Source organism: Misgurnus anguillicaudatus, chromosome 2, assembly GCF_027580225.2.
Source record: "Misgurnus anguillicaudatus chromosome 2, ASM2758022v2, whole genome shotgun sequence".
NCBI lineage: Eukaryota > Metazoa > Chordata > Actinopteri > Cypriniformes > Cobitidae > Misgurnus > Misgurnus anguillicaudatus.
Genome location: NC_073338.2, coordinates 36629443 through 36656508, shown reverse-complemented (window position 1 = coordinate 36656508; position 27066 = coordinate 36629443). Strand labels below are relative to the sequence as shown.

Sequence of the window (27066 nt, the reverse complement as noted above, 5' to 3'; positions counted from 1 at the left end):
TAATTGCTTTGAAATACAACACTGAATGTACTTTAAATATTTGTGTAAAATTAGAGATATAATTGAAATTTAAATACATTTATAAATAATTAATGCTGTGCTTTTTAAATAAAATGAATGGAAAATTTGTCATTCCTTAAGTTATCTTCTGTTTTTAAAATAATTTTGATTTTATCTTTTATTTTGGTTTGATTTTATAGGAGATGTTTCATTACAGCCCATTTAGGTTTTGGTTGTTGTTTGTATTTCTTGTTTTCCGATTTAATAGATTTAAAACATTAACACGGGCTGCGTCAATTTGTGTTTATGTATGAACAAAATATATCTGATAACAAAGATCTATATTGTACGTTTTCATTTTAAACTGCAGCATATAACTCGAGCTCGCATCTTGTCACTTTCACCCCTGATGAGTTTGCATTGCATCCATGTTAATAGTTAGGTTTCGTTTTCTCGCAGCTGGTTATACTGGTTGTATAGTGGACTTATTTAACCAGTCACTTGGTAGAGGAATAGTTTTAAAAATTATTTTAATAACAATAGTTAAACTGTTGACATATTGAGAGTTTACGGGGATACCTGTGGCTTTTCAGTTTAGATGCTTCGAAATTGCCTGATAATAGTTATACAACCGATTCGTAAATACTTTAAAATACATAAACCTTTCTTTTCCCATTAACAAACCCTTTACGGAACATACTTAAATTATATATTTCTGGATTGTAACTCAACAAATAACATTGAAAACTATTTTAAAATATCCACAATTTTAAACAGGCACCGCTCGCAGCAGCCCGCTACTGAGAAGTTGCGGGGTCTTAAATAAAACACTCGTAATGAGGAGGCGCGATCATGGCGGACGTGTTGAGTGTTCTTCGCCTGTACAACATCCAGAAAAAGGAGATTGTGGCGAAAGGGGATGAAGTTATTTTTGGGGAATTCTCCTGGCCTAAAAACGTCAAGACTAACTATGTTATTTGGGGGTATGTGCACAATGCTGAATGTCACTTCTTTGTATTGTTTTGGTTGAGCTTGTTTAGCTGCTAATGTGCTACTGGTGGACTCGTGCTGAGAGTGTTGTATTTAAGTATTTCTGAGATTATTAAATCTCCATGGTATTTGTTAGACAGCACAGGCCTAGCGTAGTAGATCTAATGAGATTACGACTATTACAAATGTTTGGGTCTTATCATCTAGTGAGTTACCCAGCAAGACAGTATACTGGGGCATCGCAGTCTTTGCGCAACACTGTTAATATATGATCACATTTAGTGCATTAAAGTTTGTATTGAAATGGAGACAATTATAGTCATGTTCTTTGAGCTGTCTTGGGTATAGTAAAGTGGTTGTCGCACAGCACCGTGTTCAGTGTCTATCAAAGTACTATGTTACTGGCATTTGCTGTTATGCATCTTAGTACAAAGAAGTACAGTAAAATGTTGGGCAATGTACTCTGACATTTTATGGGAGTGATCCCTGGTTGAAGTGTCAAACATTGATGATTTTACTTTTCAACTTTTTATTCATTGTTCATAAATAACTGGTTTGCTAGCACAATTTTGTTTTTGACCTATGGTCATGCTTATGTTCGTATTTGATCAAATCTCATTACAGTACTGGAAAGGAGGGACAACCGAAAGAGTACTACACTCTTGACTCCATTCTTTTTCTGCTCAACAATGTGCATCTTCCTCACCCTTCATATGTGCGCAGAGCAGCAGTAAGTACCTTGGATATAAATAATTTATTGTGGTTAACTAAGAATTCATTGCTAAACTCTGTAATGCTGATATTTGTGGAGATAAAAATGTAAACCTTGTGTTTTCTGAATACAGACAGAGAACATTCCTGTTGTAAGAAGACCGGACAGAAAAGACTTACTGTCTTATCTCAATGGAGAAAGTTGTAAGTGTAATGAAGTGACCAATGTTAAAAAATTACTAAAGCTACATACTGTATGTGTTTACCTGTTTGTGGTTTATGTATCGTATAATTCCTTTAACAGCCTCGTCAACGAGTATCGACAGAAGTGCGCCCATTGAGATTGGGCTCCAAAGACCTACCCAAGGTGTGTGTGCAAGTTTTGAAATATTTTTTTATATTTACAAATAACTGTGCATATTTAATGTGTTTTCTGTTTCTGAAAGAATGAGTAAATGTCCAAAATATATTGCTCATAATGTACACCCTTCAGCATAACATTTGGACACTTACTTATTCTTAATGATTAACATTTAAGTCATGGGGTGTATGTACTGGAATTAAATTTGATATTTAAGAATAAGCAAGGTCATTGCAATTGTCTTAACAGTTAAAAGGGCTGCAGATGACGTGTCCTCGGAGGCAAAAAAGCCACGGGTTGAGGTAAAACCTTTAAGACTTTGTCAACATGGATTTGCATTTATAATTTCTCTCAGTAGAGTTTTCTAGAGGAAGTTTGTGCAAAGCCTGTGCTGTTTTACATGTGTCGTCTTTTGGCTTATGTGTGATTTCTCAGGATGCGGAGTGTGTGCGTCTGGATAAGGAGCGTCTGGCCGCTCGTCTGGAAGGTCATAAGGAAGGCATTGTGCAGACAGATCAGATCAGGTATAATTAGGCTGTCTTAACTGTACAGTTTACTTACAGTTCTTATAACCAGGCCCAATCTGAATCCGCGCCCGCAGATTTCAGTGGAAAATTCCAGGGAATTCTGTGGATTTAATACCCGTCATTGACAAGGACACATACCTCGCGTGTGTTTGAGAGCCGTCAATGGCAACAAGCACACATACATAGACTATCCTGCATGTGCTTGTGAGCCGTCATTGACAAGCAGAACAACTACCCTGCGCGTGCTGTTTGCTATGATCGTTTTTAATGAAAGGGTTTGATGTTTGACAAACCGCTTGATGTTTGAGATTAAGTAAAACTTTCACTTGACTTTGTTATCTATGTGAGATGACAGTCAGCACTCAGCGCTTGATCATTTCAGATCCTTTTACAAGGCGAATGCTCTTGTTATTTACAATATAAAGTTTACATTTTATTGAAAAAATAATGACATTCGTATAAATTCATAATGAGAATGTATTAACACAAGATTTATTCTGCTATAATATATAAACAATATTATATGTAATTTTATATACAAAATATAATTATATCTTGACATGCATATTATCTGGTTCATGTTGGACTTAATGGTTTGGTGTATCATTTTTATTGTAAGCCTTTAAAAAAGTAATTATTTTAGATGAATTTTTAATAGTTACAGGTTTAATTTTCTAATATCTTTAAAAAAAATTCACGGAAAAAGCAAAAAAGTCTGCCGAGTTCACTTTAATTTCAGTATTTATTTATACACATTTAAAATCAAAACTTGTAATTATTTACATTAGTTCATACACAATGAACTAACTCATGAATAATTGTATTGGCATTAACTAATATTAACCAAGATTAATAAATGCTAAAAACTATATTGCTCATCGTTAATGTAAGCTAATATTGGTTATGTTAAAAGGATATTTCACTCCAAAATGAATTTTTCATAAACCACTTACCTTTGTGTCGCTCTAAGCCTGTAAGTGATTGTCTTCATCAAAAATATCTAAAAATGTCTTCTGTAAAAGGGAGGCTTGTGACTGGCCTGTAGACCAGATTATTCATTAGTCACTATTCAAGCCCAGAAAAGAATGAAATACATCAATCAGAATACTTTGAAATAACTAACAACTTCATTTAACAATTTGTTGGAGCGTTCACAAGCAAATTGTTAAATAAAGTCTTTATTTTGGTTTTCTTTGCACACCAAACATTCTTGTTGTTTCATAATATTCATATTGAACCTCTGATGGCACATGGACTTTTTTTTAGCGATGTCTACTACTTGAATAGTGACTATGGAATGCAGTGTACGGGACAGTCACAAGCCTCCTGGTTTTCTTAAAAATATCAAAAACTTAATTCCGAAGATGATCGAATGACTTGCAGGTTTATTGACATGTGAACAATTACAAGTGTTTACAAGAAAATATGCAATATTAGTTAATGCCATTAAGAGTAAATGATTTGCGTGTGTACTGTGCCTTGTGAGTGAATTAGCATAAAGATATTGTTATCGTCCGGTGGTGTGGATGGTAAAATAGTTATTATAGTTATCGTTAATGTGAACAGCCCTTTACTCGTTAATTTCATCAGTTTGGCCAACTTTTAACTTCATTGTTTATATCAGGAATTTCTGCTAATGGAAGACGATTTTAGCAATGTGACACTCAGCCTGTGTTTTATTATGTTTTTAGGGGTGCAAGGGAAAAGCTAACTGTTTTCTTACTGGTTTCAGGTCACTGTCAGAGGCCATGTCGGTGGAGAAGATCGCTGCTATTAAAGCTAAGATCATGGCAAAGAAGCGTTCCACCATTAAGACTGACCTGGATGATGACATCACCATGAAACAGAGAAGCTTCGTGGATGCAGAAGTGGATGTGACCAGAGACATTGTGAGCAGAGAGAGAGTGTGGCGGACGAGAACAACGATTTTACAGAGTACTGGCAAGGTGAGAGGAATCACTTTTATACTAATGTGTGTTCAGTCAGAGCATTTTGCTTTAATGTCAGATCTCTAAACAAAAATAAAGAAACTAGAAAGAGATTGCTAGTCAAGAAACATCACTTTTATTACTTTTAAAATGATTTTTAATCATTAATTGCCCCAACACTGTCTAATTCCATTTCTATTTACCAATATCTGGTGCAGATGATGTTATTAGATGCATTTCTTTGCATTCACATTAGGCCAACAAGTTTGATGTTTTATCACAGTGGAATTAGAAAGTAAAGGGCTGTTCACATTATAACGATAACTATATTGGCATCCACATCATAGCGATAACTTTATGCTAATTCGCCTACTCGTGCAAAGCACTTACCTAATCATCAACACTTTCCTCAAATCCGAAATATCCAAACAATGGAGTACATGACGCTTTTCGGGGAACTAACGTACGTATTTCTGCACTTTCTTCTTGTTGCTCTGCCATTATGTTTGTTCAAGATGAAGGACTGTAAATCTCGTGATGCCAACTTAATTCTACCGTAACACAGACCGCGCTTGCAAATATCCACTCCGTTTACTCTGACTCCACCCATATCAAGCAAACACATTGCTTGATTCTAGACCGTCTGCTTTGTGCTTGGTCTTTACACATTAATTGCGACGATTGTCTTTTACTAATCGTGGGGCGCACATATCGTTATCATGATGAAAAAATATGATTAATCGTGCAGCCTTACCTCAACATCATGCGTTTCCCTAACTCTAAACAGTGAAACAACTAGTAGTTTACGTAATCTAATATCTTACCTTTTGGCGTAGTCCGTGTGGTAGGAATAAAACATTATAGTGAATTTCACAGCAACTGCATCAGCACTGGATACCTGAGGAAACTTTTATGTTATAGACCTCAGCAATGAGCTTCTCCACCATGTTATCTGTCATTTCAAATGTGCATGCACTTGAAGTTCAAATAGATTTTAATTAGAGGTCGACCGATTTATCGGCCGGCCGATTAATTGGCCGATTTTTGGCATATTTTTAAAAATCGGCTTTGGCCGATTTTGCTGCAAAATTAGGCCGATTAATAGGCAGGCGCATCTGCGGGCACCTAAGCGCTGTTGTAGAACTCGTGACGCTGCCTCTTGCTGCAAGCAGATCGCTCCCGTCTCGTGTGTGTGCAGCCATGCCTTGTTCACAAACAGCTTTACTAAATGATGGCGGATCGCGCGAATTAAGCAGCCAGTACAACAGCGCGACGGGCTTATGTCTCGCGGTGCACTGTCCGTGCAAAGATTAGGCTCATTTCATGTGATTTAATGAGTGATGATGAGTTTTGTTTGCGTGACAGAGAGAGAAGACCCGCGCGTGCACGCTTTCTGTCTCCCTGCTTTTATTACTCAAAACAAAACTGACTCGATGGCGAAAGGTCGGAAGACCAAATCATATCCACAAAGGAAATGTTTTTCGTGTTGTTACAGTAAGACTTTGTTTACAGTTTTGCGCTGCTCAGCCTGGATTACAACACAGCGCGTCCGATTCGCAAACTGACTCCTTTGAACGGATTCGTTTGAATGAACGGTTGAAACAACAGATCTGCCCCAACACCAAACTCACAAGACGTCACTGTCAGCACAATCAGTCACTTATAGCGTCTCAGAAATGAGAATGTAAATGTGTTTAGAAAGATTTGCCCTAAATAACAGTCGCAACTAAAAACCATAGACATTTACTATGTTAACTTTATGATGAATAAATATTTTATCAGGTCTACCAAATAAGGATTTTATCCTACAAAGCAATAAAAGCCATGGTAAAAAACTGATCAAAGATGATGACAGCAGAGTGTCAGGTAATATCTGTGTCTGATAAATGCATGCTGCAGAGGAGGTTGTAAAACTCTTCAGAAAGACCAGTCATATATTTTTAAATACTTTGACTTAAATAGTGACATTTTTGCATTTAAAATATCTGCTAATAATTATGAGAACATTTTGATTATTATGTACATATAGAAAATCGGCCAAACATATCGGCCATCGGCTGCCCTGATTTCTAAAAAATCGGCATCGGCCAGAGAAAAAGCATATCGGTCGACCTCTAATTTTAATTGCTGTCAATGGTTTATCGTTCATCAAGTGGGGAAAAAACGCTCAAAGTAATCCCAACTATGTCTTCATTGTGTCTTTATCGTTATAGTTCTGGTGTGAACTCTGCTTATCGTTTTAAAATAAATCTATTTTCAAAACTATATTTTTTTATAGTTCTAGTTATCGTTATATTGTATTTTTTAAATGCTTTATTAAAGGCACACCATGGAACTTTTTGGCCACTAGGGGGTGCTAGACATGTATTTTTCACGCCTAGCGCCCCTTGAGGCCACAAGCGCCGCAGCACTGTCGCAAAGGAAAGGAACTGGCCAACCTTAAAACTAAACTAAAAACTAAACATTTAAAACGCTAAACGATCAACATTTTGAGACAACAGGGAGAAACGCAGTCATGTTACAACTTTCTGATGAGGAACTCGTCTTGGCAGAAGCCATTTCTCAATCTGAAGGTTGCAGCCTCCGGATGTCGTATTTCTAAGCTGCATACGTCATCAAGACTGTCTTATTTCAGAATATTTACAATTATAAAGTTGACTATTATACTTATTTAATCGTAAATTGTTGCAGTATGCTTATGACTTGGGAATGTAATGCTCAGTTTACCTTAATAAACCAGGCTTGATGACGTATGCAGCCTGCATATTTGACCTCCGGAGGCTGCAGCCTTCCAATTGAGAAACGACCAGAAGTATTTCCTTGCCTTTTTCGAAACGACCAGAAGTATTTCCTTGCCTTTTTCAAAACAAATATTGTTGCATCGTCTCTCTCTCCCTCGCCACCAGGATTTTCCACAATGGCGCTCGTTTTTCCTCTCTTTTGTGTGAAAATTGTCGCTCCAAATCCAATAAACCGATGTGTTTAGGCAAAGAGTTTAGGTCTGCCGCTTTGTAATACGTCACGCGAGTGACAGCGGAACGCAGCAAATGAGGAAGAGAGAAACGCTCAGATCTGATTGGTGAATGAATAGGGTTTGGTTTTACACTGTGTGAGTTTGAGCAAGTTTGACTGCTATAGCATCCTGGATTGTAATGTAAATACCATAGACCAGGGGTGCCCAACCCTGTTCCTGGAGGGCTACCCTCCTGCAGGTTTTAGCTCCAACCCCAATTAAACACAGCTGAAGCAGCTAATCAAGGTGTTCAGGGTTGCTTGATAATTACATACAGGTGTGTTGGAGCTGGGTTGGAACTGAAGTCTGCAGGATGGTAGCCCTCCAGGAGCAGAGTTGGGCACCCCTGCCATAGACAGTAAAAGAAAGGTAAATGTGTGAACACAGCATCTGAATACAGGGAACTATATGCAAGATAATCGCCGTCATGTATAAAGAAGATCGCATTTATGTATGAATCAAGATTGTGAGTTTATATTAAAAAATTGCCTTAAAGGGGATTCAAACCCGGGTCGCCCGTGTCATAGGTCCGTGACACTAACACGGTGCCACAAAGTCATATAATAGAAATTGCTCTCTACACTCCTTAAGTATGTAAGTTCACATTAAAAACAAATTGTGTGGAGGAAGTGACGTATGCCGTAAAGCAGTCGAATTTTGTAGTTTTTTTTGTGCTCTGGTTACTACCAGAAACCCTAAGTTTTAAAATACGAGTAAAAGTGATACAGACCCCGTCAGGCTATGGTAGACATGCCATTCAACCTATTTAAAGTCGATGTACTATCACAAGGGTCTTGAAAATGTATTATGAAGGTTGAAAAATTACATGGTGTCACTTTAATAACAACAGGTAGCATGTACAGTGTCATGTCATATAACAGAAATAATTCAGTGTCTTTATATATGTGACCCTGGACCACAAATTCAGTCATAAGGGTCCGTTTTTTTTAAATGCAACTATTTGAAAATTTGAAATCTGAGGTAGCAAAAATATATATATTTATATATTTGATCACAAGAAGATATACACATACAATGTTTGTTTAAAGAATGCTAACTTTTTTTTCTTCTAGAACTTCTCCAAAAGTATATTTGCCATACTGCAGTCGGTGAAGGCTCGAGAAGAGGGTCGAGCACCTGAACAGAGACAAACGCAGAACCAAACTCAGGTGGTGAGTACACAAGTGTGCATGTGGTTTCCATTGCTTCAGTCTTCTCAAAATGAATATAGTTTTTTGAAAGCAAATGTTAAGTGGATTTTATATTTTTGGCGGTTTCACAAATTAACTCGTTAATATTAAAACATTGCATGTACATTTCAAATGATTGCATGTTGTTAAAATAAGAAATCAAATTTCAAATTCATGCGAGTGTAAATTAGCTACTAAGCATTATATTATTTCTGATGAATGTGTTTTGCCACATTTTTTTTATGATTGTAAATGTTGAAATGTCACTTCAGAAATACACCTCTAAACATGTATTGAAAGTGAGGTCATCTGGACAATAAGCCAGTTTCACAAGTTGGTTTGTTTAACTGTGAGGAAATCCCAGTAATTTGGCATAATAGCATCATTTGTCAAGTAAATGGAACTCCATGTGTCTAATGAAAAGTGTTGTGAACCATTAAAGGGCAAAGTTTAGGAACCCTCGCTATTACTCCCAGTTGCCGCTGTTCTCAGTAGATGTCTTTGCCCATGATAAATGCAGCAATGCAATACATCATTTTCGTTTTAAATGGTTATTAGAAATCAATTGAATGGTTGTACTGTTTAAGTATCAATGGGGAGTTATTAGGCTCATTTTTACAAGATGTTATATCATTTTTAGGTGTGCTCAAAAATATGTCTGGGAAGTTTCAGCTCAAAACAAACCACTAATTTATTATAGCATGTTCAAAATGCCCCTATTTGGGTGGAAGCAAAAAGCGCTGTTTTCATGTCTGTAACATTAAATACAAATGCCACGGGCGGGGCTTTATCAGTGTGACGTCACATCAAAACAGCATGTCTATTTAGACTGCTTTGGTTTAATAGGGATTGAAAAGAAGTGTGGAAATTTTTTTCTTTGTAGGGTGGTTGTTCACACACTGCCAACACACATTTATGTTGTGAAAGTGGATTTTGCAAAGTTGCCCTTAGATGATTTTAAACAAATAAATAGTCTTTCTATGGATTGATGAATATTTTCCCCCTAGGATGCAGCAATAAGAAATAAACAGCCAGTCCCAGCTGCCTACAACAGATACGATCAGGAGCGATTCAAAGGGAAAGAGGGTGAGTTGGCTCATGTGTTCTTTGAATATTTCAGTCACAATCTATTTCTAAGGGAGGTAGCTTGTGCCCATGTATCAAGGCAAAGCACCAGTATATTCTATCAAAATATTAAAACTAAACAAATAATAAGACAAATTACTGTTTACATGTACTACTATTATAATGGGAACTGAAACACAAGATTTCATGAAATATGTATTGATTTAAAAAAAATCTGGTTAACAGTTTTTAAAGTTATATGGCATATTTCTGTTAAATATTAAAGTTGCATGTCTATTATTCAGACTGGCTAATCTTTTATTCTCAACTCTAAATACAATGTTTCAAATAAACCTAAATATTACTACTTTTTTTTTTTAATAGAAACGGAGGGATTCAAAATTGACACTATGGGAACCTATCACGGAATGACCCTTAAGTCTGTGACGGTAAGTAAATGGTTTATGTGTTGTTTTTGAAGGCCCTTTTTAACTCTGCCATAAATACTTTTTATCAGCTTTAAAAAAAATTTTTTTTAGTTTGTTTTTCCTATATCGAATGAATCTAATTCGCTAAATTAACAGTTTAAATACCGCACACATGAGCAGCGCATGGTCGCGTAGCTGGAGCGTTGCTGAAGCAGCAGTGCTGCAATCGTTTCGGCTGCGATGCGTACCCTCAATTAAAGTGACAGTGCATTGTTTATGGTTTAAATGCTTGTGGATTGATGTGAAAAGTGTCATTTTACCATAAAATCATGAATGTGATGTTTTCAACAGTCATGACTTTGAGCTAGGGATGCTACTATCGATCGTCCGCCAATCGGCATCGACCGATAATGGCATTAAATGACTCGATCGTTATTTACCGATCTCATGAACCGATCTTTCCGATCTCATGAACCGATCTTTTGTCAACATAGTGTTCCTGAATGCGGCTGCAATTAGAGACAATTTTTTACGTAGTGCAAGCAGTTTTATAACCTGTTGTTCAGGTGCGACATGCAGATTTGTATTTGTATCTCTTTGCCTTTACAGAGATATGTGTATTTTCTATGAGGACGCGCTCAGGTCAACAGCGCAACGCGTCTTCACATCCCCATCAAACAGCGTATACAACACATATCTATCGTGGACAATTGCATCCTCTTGCCGAAAGTTTATTATTTACATGCGTTTTAAAGTTGATAGTTTCAATTTTCATTTTCCTCACAACTCCTCGTGTCCGCATACACACGACTCGCACACACAGCTGCCTGTCATCAGTGCACGCGAACAACGGGATCTCTCTCACGTCTTAAAGCTACAGTAACCTAATTTATCTTTCAATAAAATCACTTTCTGCTCTTCACTAAGAAACTGTTATAATTCATAAGAATGCGTGTATATTTAATTCATATAGTAAAGACTTTAGTGTTTTATTTGTATCACTTAAAAGACACACACCTTTTACCAGAGGTATTAAATATCTCTATGCAAAAGAAATATTTGTTGAGCTTATTTATTTGATTCTCTATTAAAACAATAATATACCTAATCACTGCAAGTAATATTACAAAGGCAACATCTGTGGATTACTTTATCTAGAAAAAAATGTTAACCGTTACAGTCATCAAAGAGCTTGCATATCAGCTTGAAAAAATCAGTATCGGCAGATAACGAAGATAAAAAATCAGTCATTAGTATCGTCTGAAAAAATCCTGATCGGAGGATACCTTCTTTAAGCTATTTAAAGCTTTCCGCTATGCATACGTTCTGCTCAAGCTTGCGATGTGAAATCGGAATTATTTTGTATTTGTATGTATATTGAAAATACCCAGCATTTTTTTTACAGTGTATCGTGCAGTGGGTGGGTCAATAAGATGGTGTTGTGTTTCCACTTGTGAAATGATTAATGTATACAAAATACTTTCATTGCTCTCTATTAGAAAGCAAATGCAACACCTGCAATATTTTAATTTGTTGATTACCATAAAGCAAATTTAGGTCCATTTAGTCTGAAGCCATTGATTATTTTAAAAAATTTTTCCTGTTGCCATACATTTTCACTTATAATTAGGCATTTGGTGTTTTTATTTATCATTTTCAAACCATTTAAATTTGATCAAACAGATTAAACCACAACTTCATACTCAATACTGATTTTAATTAGCTGTAGGTAGATTTATATTCATAACCCATAATCAAGATGAAAACGATCAAAAAATAAAACATGTGCTTTATGTTTGGAAAAGCAGTTTGGATTTGTTATGGTTCACCCAAAAGTCCCAACTGTGTAGTGGAAAGCAGTTTTCTCTGAAGTTTGTTCATCTTGTCCTTAACCTTCCATGGCATGTTGATGCAGGCATTGTGCTTGTTGCTCTGAAGATGCTGCCAGTACTTGATCAATTCATTGGGATGAAACTGATGGGAGGTGATCAGATGACTGTACTTACAGCTGGAATAAGACACTCGCCAGTGATTGAACAGAAATTCATTCGGTGGTGGCATCGGATCTATCCTCAGCTTTGCTAGGCAAATACCCACGTAAACATCCTCTAAATGCAGCCTATGTATGCTCAGAGATGCCCCATAGATCCTTTGGGCCATGTCACCTGAGAACACGTATCCTGTCCCGGAACAAAATGTAGGGTATCGCTCGCTCGGGTACAGTTCTGGTGACATGTACCATTTGCTACGCTTGTTTCGGATTGGGCCGTGGCCTCTCATTAGATGCCCCGTGAAGTACTTTCGTCTTGGTAGCCCCTTGGGCTTCAGGAGTTTATGTATGAGGTATTCAGTGTTGACAAACACGTCGCTGTCCGTCTTCATAACGTAGTTTGCCTTAGGACAGTACGTTGCCACCCAGTACATCCCCATCAGAGTTTTGATTGTAAGGTTCTGGTAAGTGTCCATGTATTCTTGCTGGATTATGTCATGGTACTGATTACTTTCAGCTTCAATTGTGCGCTGCACTTTGTCTTCCTGTAAACCCATCAGAAAAAGACGCACAAAACCTAAGCCGTCAGCCACGCTCTCATTGCCCCACGTTTTCCTGATAGCGTTCCTGGCGTCCTCTCGCTTGGGTTCGACTGCAATCAGAAGCACTAAGAATGGATCTTGCTGTAGACATGCATTTGGCTCATTACGGACGTACTTGTACGGCTCGACTTTAAGTGTTTTTTCCATTCTCATCTCCCCGCTTAAACTGATGTCCAAACCCAAGGAGTTTGCCAAGCCCTGCTGCGATCCTTCATCTGAAGATGAACTGAAATTTACCTCCGACATCAAGCGTACATGGGGCGTCTCAACTTCTTTCCACTTTTTAAGTTTTGTTGCGCTCGAATTGGAGCCTGTTTTTAGGATGTGCACCCCTCGAGCAGCCAACATAACCGGTTTCACCCTGTGGTTCGTCTGGCAAGGCCACCAGTAGCCCAGAACGACGAGCCCTCCTATACACACGAGCAAAATGAAGAGAAAGGTGACATGCGTGCAGCAACGTCTGTGATTCAACCGCATGGTTTTATTCGGTGCTGCCCAGCATTCGCACTCTTAATGAAGCAGCAGATGTGAAGCTGTAGCATGACCAGCGAAACCAACGAAATGCCTGTGGGCAACCTTATCAATTCTGCATTGCAGATTTTTCAAGTTTTGCTTGGTGGACTGTGTAAATCTCTCGGTTCTTCGCCGTCGATCATGAGGGGCTGCTGACAGATCCAGAGTAAACAAGAAAAGCAGAGGTAGTGAAACCTGCAGGGACAGAAGAGAGATTTATTTAGTTACTTCCTTTGATTTGTCTTTGATTTGTTGAGTACTGATTTAAGCTTATTCCAGTTAAAGGGATAGTTCACCCAAAAATTCTGTCATCATTTATTCACCCTCACTATTTCTTTAACATGCCGGATATTCAAGTGTCAACCAAAACAAGTGTTGATGATGTCACACTCTCTTGCAGTTTCTAAACCTTTTCATTCTCACTTTTAATTATGGTTTGACTGCTGTAGGGTTTCACAGTTGTCGGTTTCACACTTATCTGTATGTGTATCTGTTGTTTGACTAAATATATCTTAGTTGCTGTAATAAGAAAGCAAAACTAAAGGATGTCCAAGTATCACTTGGGTGCTTGATATTTTTGCTTGTACTTAAGTTATTTAAGCTTATATCACCAGTCTTGTCATTGATTTTAATAAATTGTTTTAGTATACCGCAGTGTTGTTTTTTTTTTTTTTTCATTTTATTTTGCCATCAGCTACTAATAAGCATGTAATACACTCTTTAATACATTGAACGCAGCTCCATTTAATGCATTACCTTATTTAAAGTGCATCAATTTCATTGCTAAAAAACGTTATTTTGCGTATTTGGTATAATACAATGTGTTAGTGTGGTTTATGGTTAAAAAACACATTATTTTCCACATACATTAAATTTTTGTAGCTACAGATATCCCTGTCTTCCTGAAAAGCACAGATTTTGTACCCGATTTAAAAAGCTCTGTGTTCCTGATTGGCCAGCTAATCTGTATGTTGTGATTGGCCTGAATATCTCTGACATCAGGCGGAAATGTGACACTCCTTACCATGTTTGAAAGATTCGGTTGCTAACAGGAGTTAAGGGCTCGTTATAGTTGTGCGTAGGTCCTACGGTTAGCCACGACGGCGTAGGTTCCGCGTCGGTTTTCATTCATACTTTTGCGTCGATGTGCAAACACATGCGCAGACGGCTGGTAGGCAGTATCCCCGCGTGTAACCACAGTAGCAGCGCGAGCGTCAATGAAGAAGAAGCTTGGCAAGTTAACCCACAAACGAAGAAAAAACAGCAACTTGTTGTGTATGATTTGAGATGACCAGCAGTGATGGAAGTAAATAAACAGCGACTTTTGTTGCAGTTTGTGTTAAATCACTCCTCAACTTGGCTCATCTTTGTTTTCCCCGTCGCAAACAGAAATACCTATGATGCAGGTTTTTTACCTGGCGGGAGGGGTTCTGGTGGACCAATCACAGCACTTGCGGTCCGCGTAGATCTGACGCGCTGTTAAAAATATTGCGAGGTGCACATCAGGCTACGGATCGCCTACGCCGTAGAACTTATGCACGACTATAAATCGGGCTTTAACTTTCAAGCTGGGTGTGAAGCAGTAGGAATTATGATAATGTCCGTCTTTTCTACATCACCAATTCCAGGAAGAAAACTGTTGCTCACAGTTCGTGTGTTTGTTGTAGTCCAAGAAAAGAGTTTTACTTTGGAGACGTTAAGTTGGGTTATCGTTTACTTTGGGGTATGTATTTTTGGCATATCGTTAACATGTACTAATACACACTTATAAACAAAAGGAAATTTAAAATCGTGAATCGGATAATTGGTGCTCTTTAAAGTTTTTGTAAGGCAGTGCAATATTAAAGGAAAATGTCAGATGGGATAACATGCTGAATAATGCAATATTCAATGTGCAATACAAAATGTATTTTTCTCAACTCCATTTAAATTATAAAAATTCAGGAGAGAGTTTTAGCGTAGTGAGCGTTGGTTGCCATAGGTAGGCGTGAGTCCAAGATGGCGTCGTTACAGAAAGCTAGTTATTATAGCTTATACATATCGAAATATGGATGTTGTTCTTACTGAATCGCATTGATTACCTGCAGAAGACCTTTATTAACCCCTTGGAGCCGTGTGGATTACTTCTGATAAGGATGGATGTACTTTTTGGTGGTTTGAAGTCAGAAGTTGTTCCCTGAATCCTGTTTTCTACTGTTGTAAAGTGTGGAAGAGCAAGGACTTAACTAAAATAACTCCAAATCTGTTCGTCTGAAAGATGATGGACACGCATCTTGGATTGCTTGATATTGAGTAAATCATGGGGTAATTTTCATATTTGGCTGGTTTATCCCTTTAATTATTAAAATTAAATCTACTATTAGTATTGCGATATGCACGTTTGAGATTACTGGATATTTTCCACAGCTCTACTTTTTTGGATTTCATTCCCTATAAAATATGGGGGAAATTTGCCTATTGTCTTTTCTATTTATAAAAAAATATATATCATATTAATATCCAAATCTCTATTTGTTAAAGAAATGTGAAACGAGTTGGCCAGAGATCTAAACAAGCTAAGATTAAAGTCTGGTATTTTGAAATGTGCAACTTTTATTAATTGCATATTATTTATTTGTTGCGTAGCATCTATGTACATTTTTGTTTTTGATGGATAAGGCTGAAATAAACTGCATGCATCTCAAAGCACAATGTGACGCGACAGGCTTCCATTTGTAGATGCTTCCAGTGTAGACGGTTTTATTGATTTGATGTAGTTTCGACATGGTATTTGCATCTGGTGTAGACCGTATCAATAATACACAATAATACGGCATTGCTTGACACTGTGAGGATGTATCGATGTTTAGTTTACTTGTATAGCTGACTTACACAAAAACTTGTGTGTGTTCTGTGTTGGTTCTCCAGGTCATTTTGACTTTAATCTCTTCTGTTCCTTTGTTCTCAACAGTAACTTCATTCAGCTGATGCAAGCTAACATAATTAAATTTTGAAATATTGATTATTCAGCAGTCTGAAAATATACTGAATGCAACTGCACAGCTGGTCCAGAAACAGTTAGTCCATTGTTTGGGTAGCTTGCTAAAAGTAGCTCACGAGATTCACATGTTGTTGTGGTGGGGGTTTTTTTTTTGCTTCCCTTTTCACTACTACTTATAGGTTTTGTTTTCCAAGTGCATTTTGTCTGTACATAAACATGCTTTCTATTGTTAAGGCATAAATCCGAGTCGATCCTTTTCATTCAAGTTCACCACTACTTCAGATTAGCTGTGTAGTCATCACAATAGCTTAGCCAAAAGCCCTGAATCGAGGGATTCTTTCATATGTCAGATTTGACATACCTTTCCTTGGGGTGTTGCTGTTCGCAATGCTTTCGCTAACTGTGGTCTTGTTTATGCACTGCTCCATTCGAGCCCGTCGGTGATGGATGTTGTATGCTTTGTCGTCTTACCTTTAATGGCTCCTTTCTTTCTGGTCCGTGATTTGTAGCCAGACTTCCTTCATAGAAATCACGGTTGATGTCTGCTTATTCCAGTCGCTTTAGGTGTGTCCTCATTTATAATTGTGATCAAAGCAGCTTCTCTTGTGACCGGGATGGATGGTAGGATGCAGAACAGATGAAACTGGTTTATGGCTTCCTCGCGTTGCTAGGCAAAAAATCCCCTCCTCCTTGTTCTCTTGCAGCTTTTCATTCTCTATGCCACACAGCGATGATGTTTTGCATTCGCTGTGCAATGCTTCCTTCTCTTTTGTGCTGTGCAGCATCTCAGTCCTTGATTAGGAGGAGAAGAGAGGAGTGGGGGAAGGGAGGTGAAGCATTGCTGACATCCTTCGCTGCACACCCCTTGCACGTGACCTCCATCCTTTATGACAAGCTCAATCTCATGGTCTGTCATGACCATGGTTAAGTCAAGCACCTTGGTGTGGGTGGGATTAAATATTTTGTTAGCTTTGCAGTATAAAACATTGGTGATGCATAATAATTTTTTCATGCATATGCATTTTTCCAGCTGTTTTGGTAGCTGTTGCAACTGGAACAGGTGTGAGTCGCTTTCACGTCAACATCCGTTTGCAGGTTTTTACTACTATTCCTTTAAATTCTAGATTTTTTTTACTTAACACTAATATATATATATATATATATATATATATATATATATATATATATATATATATATATATATATATATATATATATATAGTCTTGTTCAAAATAATAGCAGTACAATGTGACTAAAAAACTGTGGTCATACAACTAAATATTAGTTTAGTGATTCACAGGATTGCTAAATCCCAGAAGAAAAAAAAAGTTTGTACAAAATAGTTTTGAGTTTGTACAGTCAAAGGTAGACACTGCTATTTTTTTGAACACACCCCTTTCAACTAATTGCCCAATTGCACAGCCTTAAGAGCGTGCATATCATGAATGCTGGGTCTCATTTGTTTTCTGAGAATCTACTGAACCTACTGGTAACTTGTTTGCCACGTTGCAATAAAAAAATATACTAAAAACCTTGATTATTCTGGGTAGTCACATTGTACTGCTATTATTTTGAACAAGACTGTATATTCTATTTTAAATTATTTTAAGTCGTCTTGAGGGCCCCATAGTGGTCTACATGATTGTCCAATGTTTGTGCGATTGTGATATTCTGGACTGAAACCTCATATTCTTATTTTTTATTAGTACAATAAAAAACATTTAATTCAAAAAATCATTCAGAAGTTGTCACTGGGGCGATATTCTTTAAAAAGGTCTTTTTAATATGTGCCATTTAGGTATAGATGACCTTTGAATTACCAATATTTACCCTTAAGATTCCTAATATGCACCCATTAGGTAGAAAATGCGACAGTTTTGTACTTTTTCTGACGGTATATGTTCAGTCTCTTAATATAGAGTGCTTGAAAGATTAGTCTGCACCCCAGGACCTCCGATTTTCAGTAGAAATAGGGAAGTGTTTATTTCCCTGATTTGTGAACATCAAGTTTCTCATTTTCAGGGGAAGTGCATCATTCTTATGAATTTTAAAGATGCTAGATTTGCCTCACGTTCTAGAGATCGAGTTTTTGTTGAGATGTTGGTGCTGTTGTTCATGACTCTATCAGAGAAATTATATAGGCAAGAATAATGTAAAATGCTTGCCTATTTAGGAAAACGCACAAACACATACAACTGTCTATTCATCTTTCATTCACACATTCTCCAGTGGATCAACTTGCCTTTTTGCAATGACACAGTTTACCACTAATCTCATCTCATGTCATCAGTAAACTTTAGATTAAAGGATGAACCTGTAAATTTGGTTTAGTGTAGGCTTGCTCATATTGACCGGTAAAGACATGATTAAGACTAGGGGTGCACCGAAATTTCGGTTGCCGAAAAATTTCGGCCGAAAATGGCATTATCGGTTTCGGGCCTAAATAAAAAAATCCAGCCGAAAATGTAAACCGAAAATGAATGTCAACCGCGCCCCTCTCATCTGTGCGCTAGCGCTTGGGTTTCACTCACGATGATCAGTCGTCTCCCACCCCTCCCCTTCGTGCTCAAAAGTGCTGCAACGACGCGTCAACGTCATCGATTACGTCGACTACGCGACGCGTCACGCTGTTTACATTAATCTCGCGTAATGGCGGCTTCGGCTCCTGGCAGTGTTATCCATACATTTATTTGTTTGTGTGCGCCACAAAGTCAACAATGGTCGCAACATTTACATTTTTATTTTCATTTAAAACGGCTTCATTTATTGTTGTGAGCGCTCGGTGGTGCCTCTCTTGTGCACGCTCTCTCTCTCTCTCTGTGCGTGAAGCCCCTAGACAGCGTCTCTCATACATGACACTGAGTGAAAGAATTAAAAGTTGGATGTGTTTTCCATGCGGATTCCTCTGTGTACTTGCATTTTCACGTAAACGTCAGATGTTACTGACAGAGAAGACGACTGATTCGAGTTTATCATAAAAGGTTAGCAATGTTTTCCCACACATACTGGTTCTCTATGTGCTTGTGCACGAGCTCTCTCTCTCCTATGCCCGCGCATGCCTTCTGTAGTAACTCTGTGTAATGGCAATTTTGTAATTTGCGCCGAATTGTCTGCGATGTCTCGTTTATAAATCAAGTTTTTTGTAACTTAGTAGTTAAAGTAACAGCTGGTTGGATTAAACACAAGGTTATTGGGTCATGTTTAGTCACTATTTTAGTCTTTGGGGTGGTTTCCTGGACAGAGATTAGCTTAGCCAGAACTAGACCTTAGTTTAATTAGGAAATGTAATTAGTTTAAACAAACATGCCTTACTAAAAACATTACTTGTGTGCAATTTGAGGACAAACTAAAGGCACTGATGTATTTAAAGATATGTCAGTGCAAGATGTTTTCAGTTTGGACAGCTCTTATATTTATTTTAGTCTAGGACTAGTCTAATCCCTGTCTGGGAAAACGCCACAATATGTCTGACAACAGAACAGATAATATGTGAAAATAGCATTCAGTTGTGTTAAAATGCTAATTTCAGACCTAATTAATGTACAACTTTGTTCTTTTTTATAAATGTTTGCAATTTCTTTATTGTTTATTAGATTTTTCCCACCTTTTTGCTGATCGAAAAATAATCTGATCTGTGCCTCAAAAACTGTAATGTGATCCGAACTGTGAGTTTTTTTTATTCGTCACACACCCCTAGTAAAGTTAGTACACAGTGATAGCCATAAATGCAATTGTACTAATAATTGGCATAATAATATTTCGGTGTTTCGGTTTCGGTTTTTCGGCCTTGGTTTCCTTTTTTCGGTTTTCGGTTTCGGCCAAGAATTTTCATTTCGGTGCATCCCTAATTAAGACTTTAAAGAGTAACTAAACCCTAAACCAACTTTTTTTAGTTAATGATCTGTAAAAATAATGCTTTATTAATGCTGTTCGTTGATTTTAGTAAGTTTTTTGACATTTGGATAAAAAGTGTTTTAATACTGCAATATATGGTGTAAAAACGTCTGAGTGCTGCCCTCTTAAGGTTGAACGGTGGCTACTGCAGTTGAATTTTCCTATTGGATGTTGGGTCCAAAAAATGACTCGTGACGTAAGCAGGTTCAAACTCACCACGCCCCTGTTACGATCTGACCACACACTTGGTACGAGCTTAGTTCGTCCCCTCTATCTCCGTTGGGACCTGCCCACTTTTCTTGCTTTTTTGAAATGTTGCCAGCGGGTGGAGTCAGGCTCTGACCAGGGGTTTAGTTACGCTTTAAAGAAAAATATATTTTGTTAGTGCACGTGCATGTTGACACGTGCCTATAGACATTTTGCCACTTTGCACGTTCAAATTAAATAAAATTTGTATTGTTTTACTGGGTCACAGACAACCATCAGCTGTATTTTTACTCAATGGCAATATTAATGAAGGTTAATGTTCGGTTACCAAGCTGCAATTGTCAGTTTGGGAAACTAAAATGAGCATCCCTTGTTTGGTGTATTTTGTTTTATCCTCATTGTCCTTTTTCCTTGTCAATGCTGATCTCCACTCTTCTAATCAGGGTATTCAAAAAGTGTAGATTTAAGCACTTTAATATATTTTTATCACTATCTTTTTAAAATTGAAAAATTACACGGCACATTTTTATCATCATCAAGAATAGAATACTTCTCATACATCGCTCGCTTTCTCTCCTGTTTGTTTAGGAAGGGGCATCTGCTAGAAAGGCCCAGACGCCAGCCATGCAACCTGTACCCAGGCCAGGTATATTATTTAAAACTATTTAAACCTTCAAGAAATATTTTGTGTTCATTTAACATTATTTTCAACCTGATGTCATTATTTTTTGCTGTTTGTTCAGTGATTCTTATGATGGAGATCACACATTTAAATCTTCGAATGATTTTTATATTAAACAATTAATGATAAATTTAAAATTTAAACTAAACCTCTAATACAGCTACGTGTAATGCTCTATAGACAGCTGCCACTATGCAGGGACATACGCCAGCCTTTTATACACCCTGTCTATCATGGTGACAATGAAGTATGATCATACAGTGTCTTGTGACACCTACTGCTGTGACTCTGATTTAGATAAATGAGTCAGTATACGCTAATGGACTGGGGTGTGTTTCCCAAAAGCATCGTTGCTAACCTGTTAGCAACTTAGTTAGTTAGCAACGTCGCTTTTGGGAAACGCACCCCTGAGAGATGAAATTGTTTAGCCCTGCTTTACTGAATCATTCAAAATATTAAAATACGGAAAAACAAAAGTTAGTTTAGTGTTACTGTCCCTTTTAAAGCTCCCTTCATAAAAATAGGATGTATGAAGACCTTTTCCTGTGTGCATTTATGCATTAAATTTGAAGTTTAAAAGAGAAAAATAAAAAATACATTTTCATATGTACTGCATTGCATCTTTAGTTTACACATAAAAAATCTTTAGTTTGCACATTTATTTAAGCGCTGCAAATGTTACCCTGATGTGATAAATGTCTACCCACTCATATATAGTATGTATACCTAAATTATATTTCGTATGCTATGTATTAATTTCTTTTTTTGTGTTTTAGTGTCTCAAGCGAGACCTCCGCCCAATCAAAAGAAAGGTACTTATCTATGCATTTTTGTATTTAAAATGCGTATTATCAAATGTTGCTTAGCAAAAAATAAATAACTAAAATGTAAATACATTTAGCTGATTTCCATCATTTTTCCTTACTTGTCATCTGTGTGTTTTCTAGGTTCAAGAACTCCCATTATTATCATCCCTGCAGCTACAACATCTTTAATCACAATGCTCAATGCCAAGGACCTCTTACAAGACCTTAAGTAAGAAAGAATGTTTGCTTTATTTACCTTTTAATTTGTTTTATCATATTCATGTTGCTCATGAAATGGCTTTATGTGCTTTTGAAGAGCAATTTACTTTATAACTATTAAAGTGTTAACTATAATGATAACTATATTAATGTCCAGAGTCAGACCACCGGATGATAATGTATAATGGTTTGCTTACGCGCTGCAGTGTTCTTGCAAATCATTTACATTTAATTGTATTAACTAATTTTGTAGATTTTCTTGAATTAAAAACTTTCAATCATTTTAGGTGTCATTAAACATGTAAATATGCTGTTGTTTCACTATAACCAGCAGATGTCCTCAGCACGCTGTGTTTTGTGTATCTCTAAACATCTTATCTATTGGTGTAGTAGACAATGTAGTAAGGGTGTCACGATTTCGATTTTAAATCGAAATCGACCGAAATTAAGTCACAGCTCCGAACTTCGAAATAAAAAATGGGATCGTCGATGCTGCCACGCCCCCATTTCACGTCTGGTCGGCTTGGCAAGCGAGGAAAAAAAACTCTCAGAGATGCCTTTAAAAACATCTGTCCACCAGAAAGCGATCATATTTTAAACACGAGGGATGTAAGTTATTGCTACAACTCCTTGAAATGCATATCATAAACAGGATTACGTGATCTGACTTTGGACAGAGCGCAGCTCTCTGCACGTGCGCGATAGTGAGGGAGGCGCAAAGATGCAGCGGGTTATATTTTAAACAAAAGGATAGTTTGCCTCAGCTTGCATGAAACGCATAAAACTGAACAAATACATAAGGATTACTACTTTAGTTTATGCTCAGACTTCGGACAGATGCGAGAGCGCATGCACACGTGAGACAGAGAGAAGCGCAGCTGCTTATGATGCTGGATTTATTTCAGATGCTATGAGTCCAAGACACGCGCATTAAGTCCATGTGCATTAAGTCCATGTTAGAGATGCGCGGATGGACTATTATTTCATCCGCAACCGCATAACAAAACTCATCATCCGTCCACCATCCATCCGCACCGTTTCTGACCAGTTTTCAAAACAGCACCCGCCCGCCATCCGCTGACTGGGCGATGCAAGACGCTGCTGATGACAGCCGCGAGACTAGAAAGCTCTAGAATATCAGCAGTGAACTCCGTCTCCGATCGGTGCACATGGGACAAAAACAAATAAATAAATAGCCTAAATTAAACGCACAAATTACATAGCCTGCACTGGTGTCATCCTGATTTACCACTTTGTAAAACTTATTCCAGGCAACCCTTTCTGACATTCTATTTCCTTTGTTTTTAATTCTCATTTTTTGAGTTTGCCACGTACCTCCTTCGCTGGCGTTGATAAGAGCTGTGTCAAAATGCATCCTCAACGAATGGATCCTTAACAGCCGAGGATATCCCAAACAATTAAAAGCTTTATTAAATAAAAGTGTGTATTTATTAGAAAACTTTTTCTTGTCACTGTTTTAGTATTATAAGTTATGTTTTGTGTTAATATTATTCTGTTTATGTTGCGTATATTTCTAGGTTGATTATTTGATATGCTGTTGAATAGATTAATCTACATCAATGTGTCATATGTTCTAAAATAAATTAATATTTTTCTGATTACATATTTATTTTAATAAGTCAGAAATGTCTCCGCAGTTTTCTGCTGACAGGCGCGGTGGGCGCTACTGGGGGCGTGTGCAACAGGTGACGCAAATTGTGGGTCCTCAGAAGGCTAGACCGTCTCATTTCAGTTCTCTTCTTGAACTTCTGTGGCTGCCACTATGAAAGGCAGAGAGGTCGCATGCTTAGAAGGACACAGCTAATAACAAGCAGTCGACCGAATTTAATAAAAAAAAAAAAAATTGTCACGTCATCCGCCCGATCTGTGTGTGCAAGAAGCAATCCTCTCTCTACAAGCTCTCGCGTTAAGTGAAGCCCACAAACCCCCATGCGAGTTGTGCAATGTGCATGTTAATGTTAAAGTATTATAATAATAATAATAATAAATAATGGCATATCATTTTTGTCTAAATTATATGCCATATAAAAAATATGTAAAAATCGAGAATCGGATCGAATCGTGTCCTTAGAATCGAAAATGTAATCGAATCGAGGATTTGGAGAATCGTGACACCCCTACAATGTAGTAGAAAAGAAACATTACATGGTCAATTTCACTGCAACAAACTGATACATGAGGTCATTTAATGTTACACCAGCAGCCTGATATTGATATAGCTTTAAATGATCTTATCTCCAAAAATACTCACCATGCATTCCAAAGGTAAAACCATTTGTTTTCCAGACATTCTTTTTCTTTAAACCATCTTTAAAAAAGTTTGTTTTAACATGCTGGGTTTTTCTGGACCTCTGTGATGAGCTTCTCCAAAGTGTCATTTTAAATATGCAATGAATAGATTTGATTAGCTGTCAATGGTTTATTGTTCATCAGTTGGAAAAAATCAGTCTGAAATGGTGTGAACGGCCCTTAAATCTCTTTAATGATTGATAATGGACCTTTTTAACTTTTGAGATGGGCAGATAAACAATAACAAAATTTGGCCCAATGTCTTTTAACTTTTACAGATTTGAGCACAATGTTTATTTTGGTGCATTACTAATTTAACTGTATGTAAATGCAAAATTATTTCAAAACATTGAATTTCTAGTTGGACATTTATGTTTATACATTTACAGTATGTGTATTCCTTGGGGTTCGAACCCATGACTTTTTGTGCTGCTAATGTAATGCTCTACCACTGAGCTATACAGGAGCTATACTTCTCTTTAGTATTGCTAAATAGATGGTTTGTTTTTAATTTTATTAAGGGCAGTTATGAATTTATTGTTGATAATTATTTTCCCATCACTGATATAATTGCCTCTGTTTGAAAGGTTTGTTACACCAGAGGAGAAGAAGAAGCTGGGAATTCAGAGAGACAATGAGGTTCTGCTGCAGAGACGGAAAGATCAGGTGCAGCCAGGTGGAGCCACGCTCACCGTCACCGTTCCCTACAGAGTCATCGACCAACCACTCAAACTGGCTCCACAGGATTGGTAATTTGAACAAATTATATACACACAAACCCCTCAATTTAAATGATATTGGGACAGTTTATCTTTTGGCATATGTTGCATGCATCTTTAAAGTGGTGATGTTTTTCTCTTAAAGTATAGTTATGTCTCTTTAATACTAAAGTCATGGTTCATTTACAGGGATCGTGTAGTTGCCGTCTTTGTCCAGGGTCCTGCCTGGCAGTTCAAGGGCTGGCCGTGGCTTCTGCCCGATGGATCCCCTGTCGATATTTTTGCCAAAAGTGAGTTTATTCTTTATAGCTACTGAATTGTAAACATGTTTGTTATGTATAGAAAAGAGCGTTTCATTTCATGTTAATATTTGTGTAGTCCGAGCCTTTCACCTGAAGTATGATGAGGCACGGATGGACCCAAATGTCCAGAAGTGGGACGTGACTGTGCTGGAGCTGAGCCATCACAAAAGGCATCTGGACAGACCGGTCTTCCTCCGCTTCTGGGAAACACTGGACAGGTCAGTCTCACAACTGGGTGTCCACCAGTATTATTGCAAAAACTTGGTTATTGTCCTAAAGTTTTGAAGCATTAAAGGGACACTCCACTTTTTATGAAAATTTGCTCATTTTCCAGCTTCCCTAGAGTTAAACATTTGATTCTTACAGTTTTGGAATCCATTCAGCTGATCTCCGGGTCTGGCGCTACCACTTTTAGCATAGCTGAGCGTAATCCATTGAATCTGATTAGCCTATTAGCTTTGCCCCTAAAAAATAACCAAAGAGTTTTTCCTATTTACAACTTGACTCTTCTGTAATTACATCGTGTACTAAGACCGACGGAAAATTTAGTTGAGATTTTTCTAGGCAGATATGGCTAGGAACTATACTCTCTTTCTGCCGTAATAATCAAGGATTTTGCTGTCGTAACATGGCTGAAGGAGGTGCAATGACATTACACAGCAGCCGAAAATAGTCCCCTTAGTATCTTTCAATAGCAGGGAATTATTTTTGGGCCCTACGTAATATCATTGCACCTCCTGCAGCCATGTTACAGCAGCAAAGTCCTTGATTATTACGCCAGACTGAGAGTATAGTTCCTCTCTGCCTAGAAAATCCCAACTTTTAATTTTCTGTCGGTCTTAGTACACTATTTAACTACAGAAGATTCAAGTTTTAAATGGGAAAAATATTGAAACTCTTTGGTTATTTTTTTCGACACAATGCTAATGGTCTAATCAGATTCAATGGATTGTGCTAAGCTATGCTAAAAGTGCTAGCGCCAGACCTGGTAAAAATCAAATGTTTCACTCTAGGGAGCTGGAAAATTATCATATTTTTAAAAAAGTGGATCGTAGTACTAATGAAATGCATGCAATATAAAATGCCTTTCGATTTAATATAAAGAACCGAAATTAAGCATTAGATTACATCCAATTTAAAAGTGATACTAGGTCGTACATGGGTGAACTTAATTGGATTTTGGTCCTTATTGTCCCTCTCTCTCCAACAGATATATGGTCAAACACAAGTCCCATCTGAGGTTCTGAGATCGCTTGCTGTACAGCTGTCAGCTTGTCAAGACCGTCAAGTCTCCCTCTAAAAACCTGCCAAGAATGGACTATTACGGACCCCAATTCTCTCAGTCCCCCTGAAAGCACTTTGAATATCCATCTGCTTCACCTTCTGCTGATTCTTTCTTACACCCATAGATTAATGCGAGTGTCTACAGGTTGTGGTCAAGAGGACATTTAAAAGTTTGGGTTGGCCCTTTCATGGTTTCTAAGTAGGAGAATCCTGTTTTCTATTTGATATGCTTTCTTGTTTTTTTGTTTGTTTTTTACAATCCGCTGTAAAACACGACTTGGGTAAAAGAAAACCATTATAAATGGTTTGCTGATATGAATAAACTAAGGAAAATATCAAAGTTC

The 27066-nt window shown here is 37.4% G+C and overlaps 2 protein-coding genes across 2 annotated transcripts; one reads left to right on the top strand and one right to left on the bottom strand.

Annotated features, from left to right (window-relative positions):
- Positions 1–821: 821 nt before the first annotated feature.
- cdc73 (cell division cycle 73, Paf1/RNA polymerase II complex component, homolog (S. cerevisiae)) lies at positions 822–27062 on the top strand. Its single transcript, XM_055203030.2, has 17 exons — positions 822–983; positions 1615–1720; positions 1836–1905; positions 2006–2068; positions 2312–2364; positions 2498–2586; positions 4322–4535; positions 8604–8702; positions 9728–9806; positions 10170–10234; positions 20989–21046; positions 21859–21894; positions 22030–22117; positions 25005–25166; positions 25326–25426; positions 25515–25656; positions 26649–27062. The coding sequence occupies exons 1-17, from the start codon at positions 853–855 to the stop codon at positions 26683–26685; spliced, it is 1593 nt and encodes a 530-aa protein (XP_055059005.1). The 5' UTR covers positions 822–852; the 3' UTR covers positions 26686–27062.
- On the bottom strand, positions 11855–17223 carry LOC129442761 (beta-1,3-galactosyltransferase 2). The gene is made up of 2 exons (XM_055203031.2): positions 16770–17223; positions 11855–13513 (listed from the first exon to the last, which is right to left on the bottom strand). The coding sequence occupies exon 2, from the start codon at positions 13280–13282 to the stop codon at positions 12032–12034; it is 1251 nt and encodes a 416-aa protein (XP_055059006.2). The 5' UTR covers positions 13283–13513; positions 16770–17223; the 3' UTR covers positions 11855–12031.
- Positions 27063–27066: the final 4 nt, after the last annotated feature.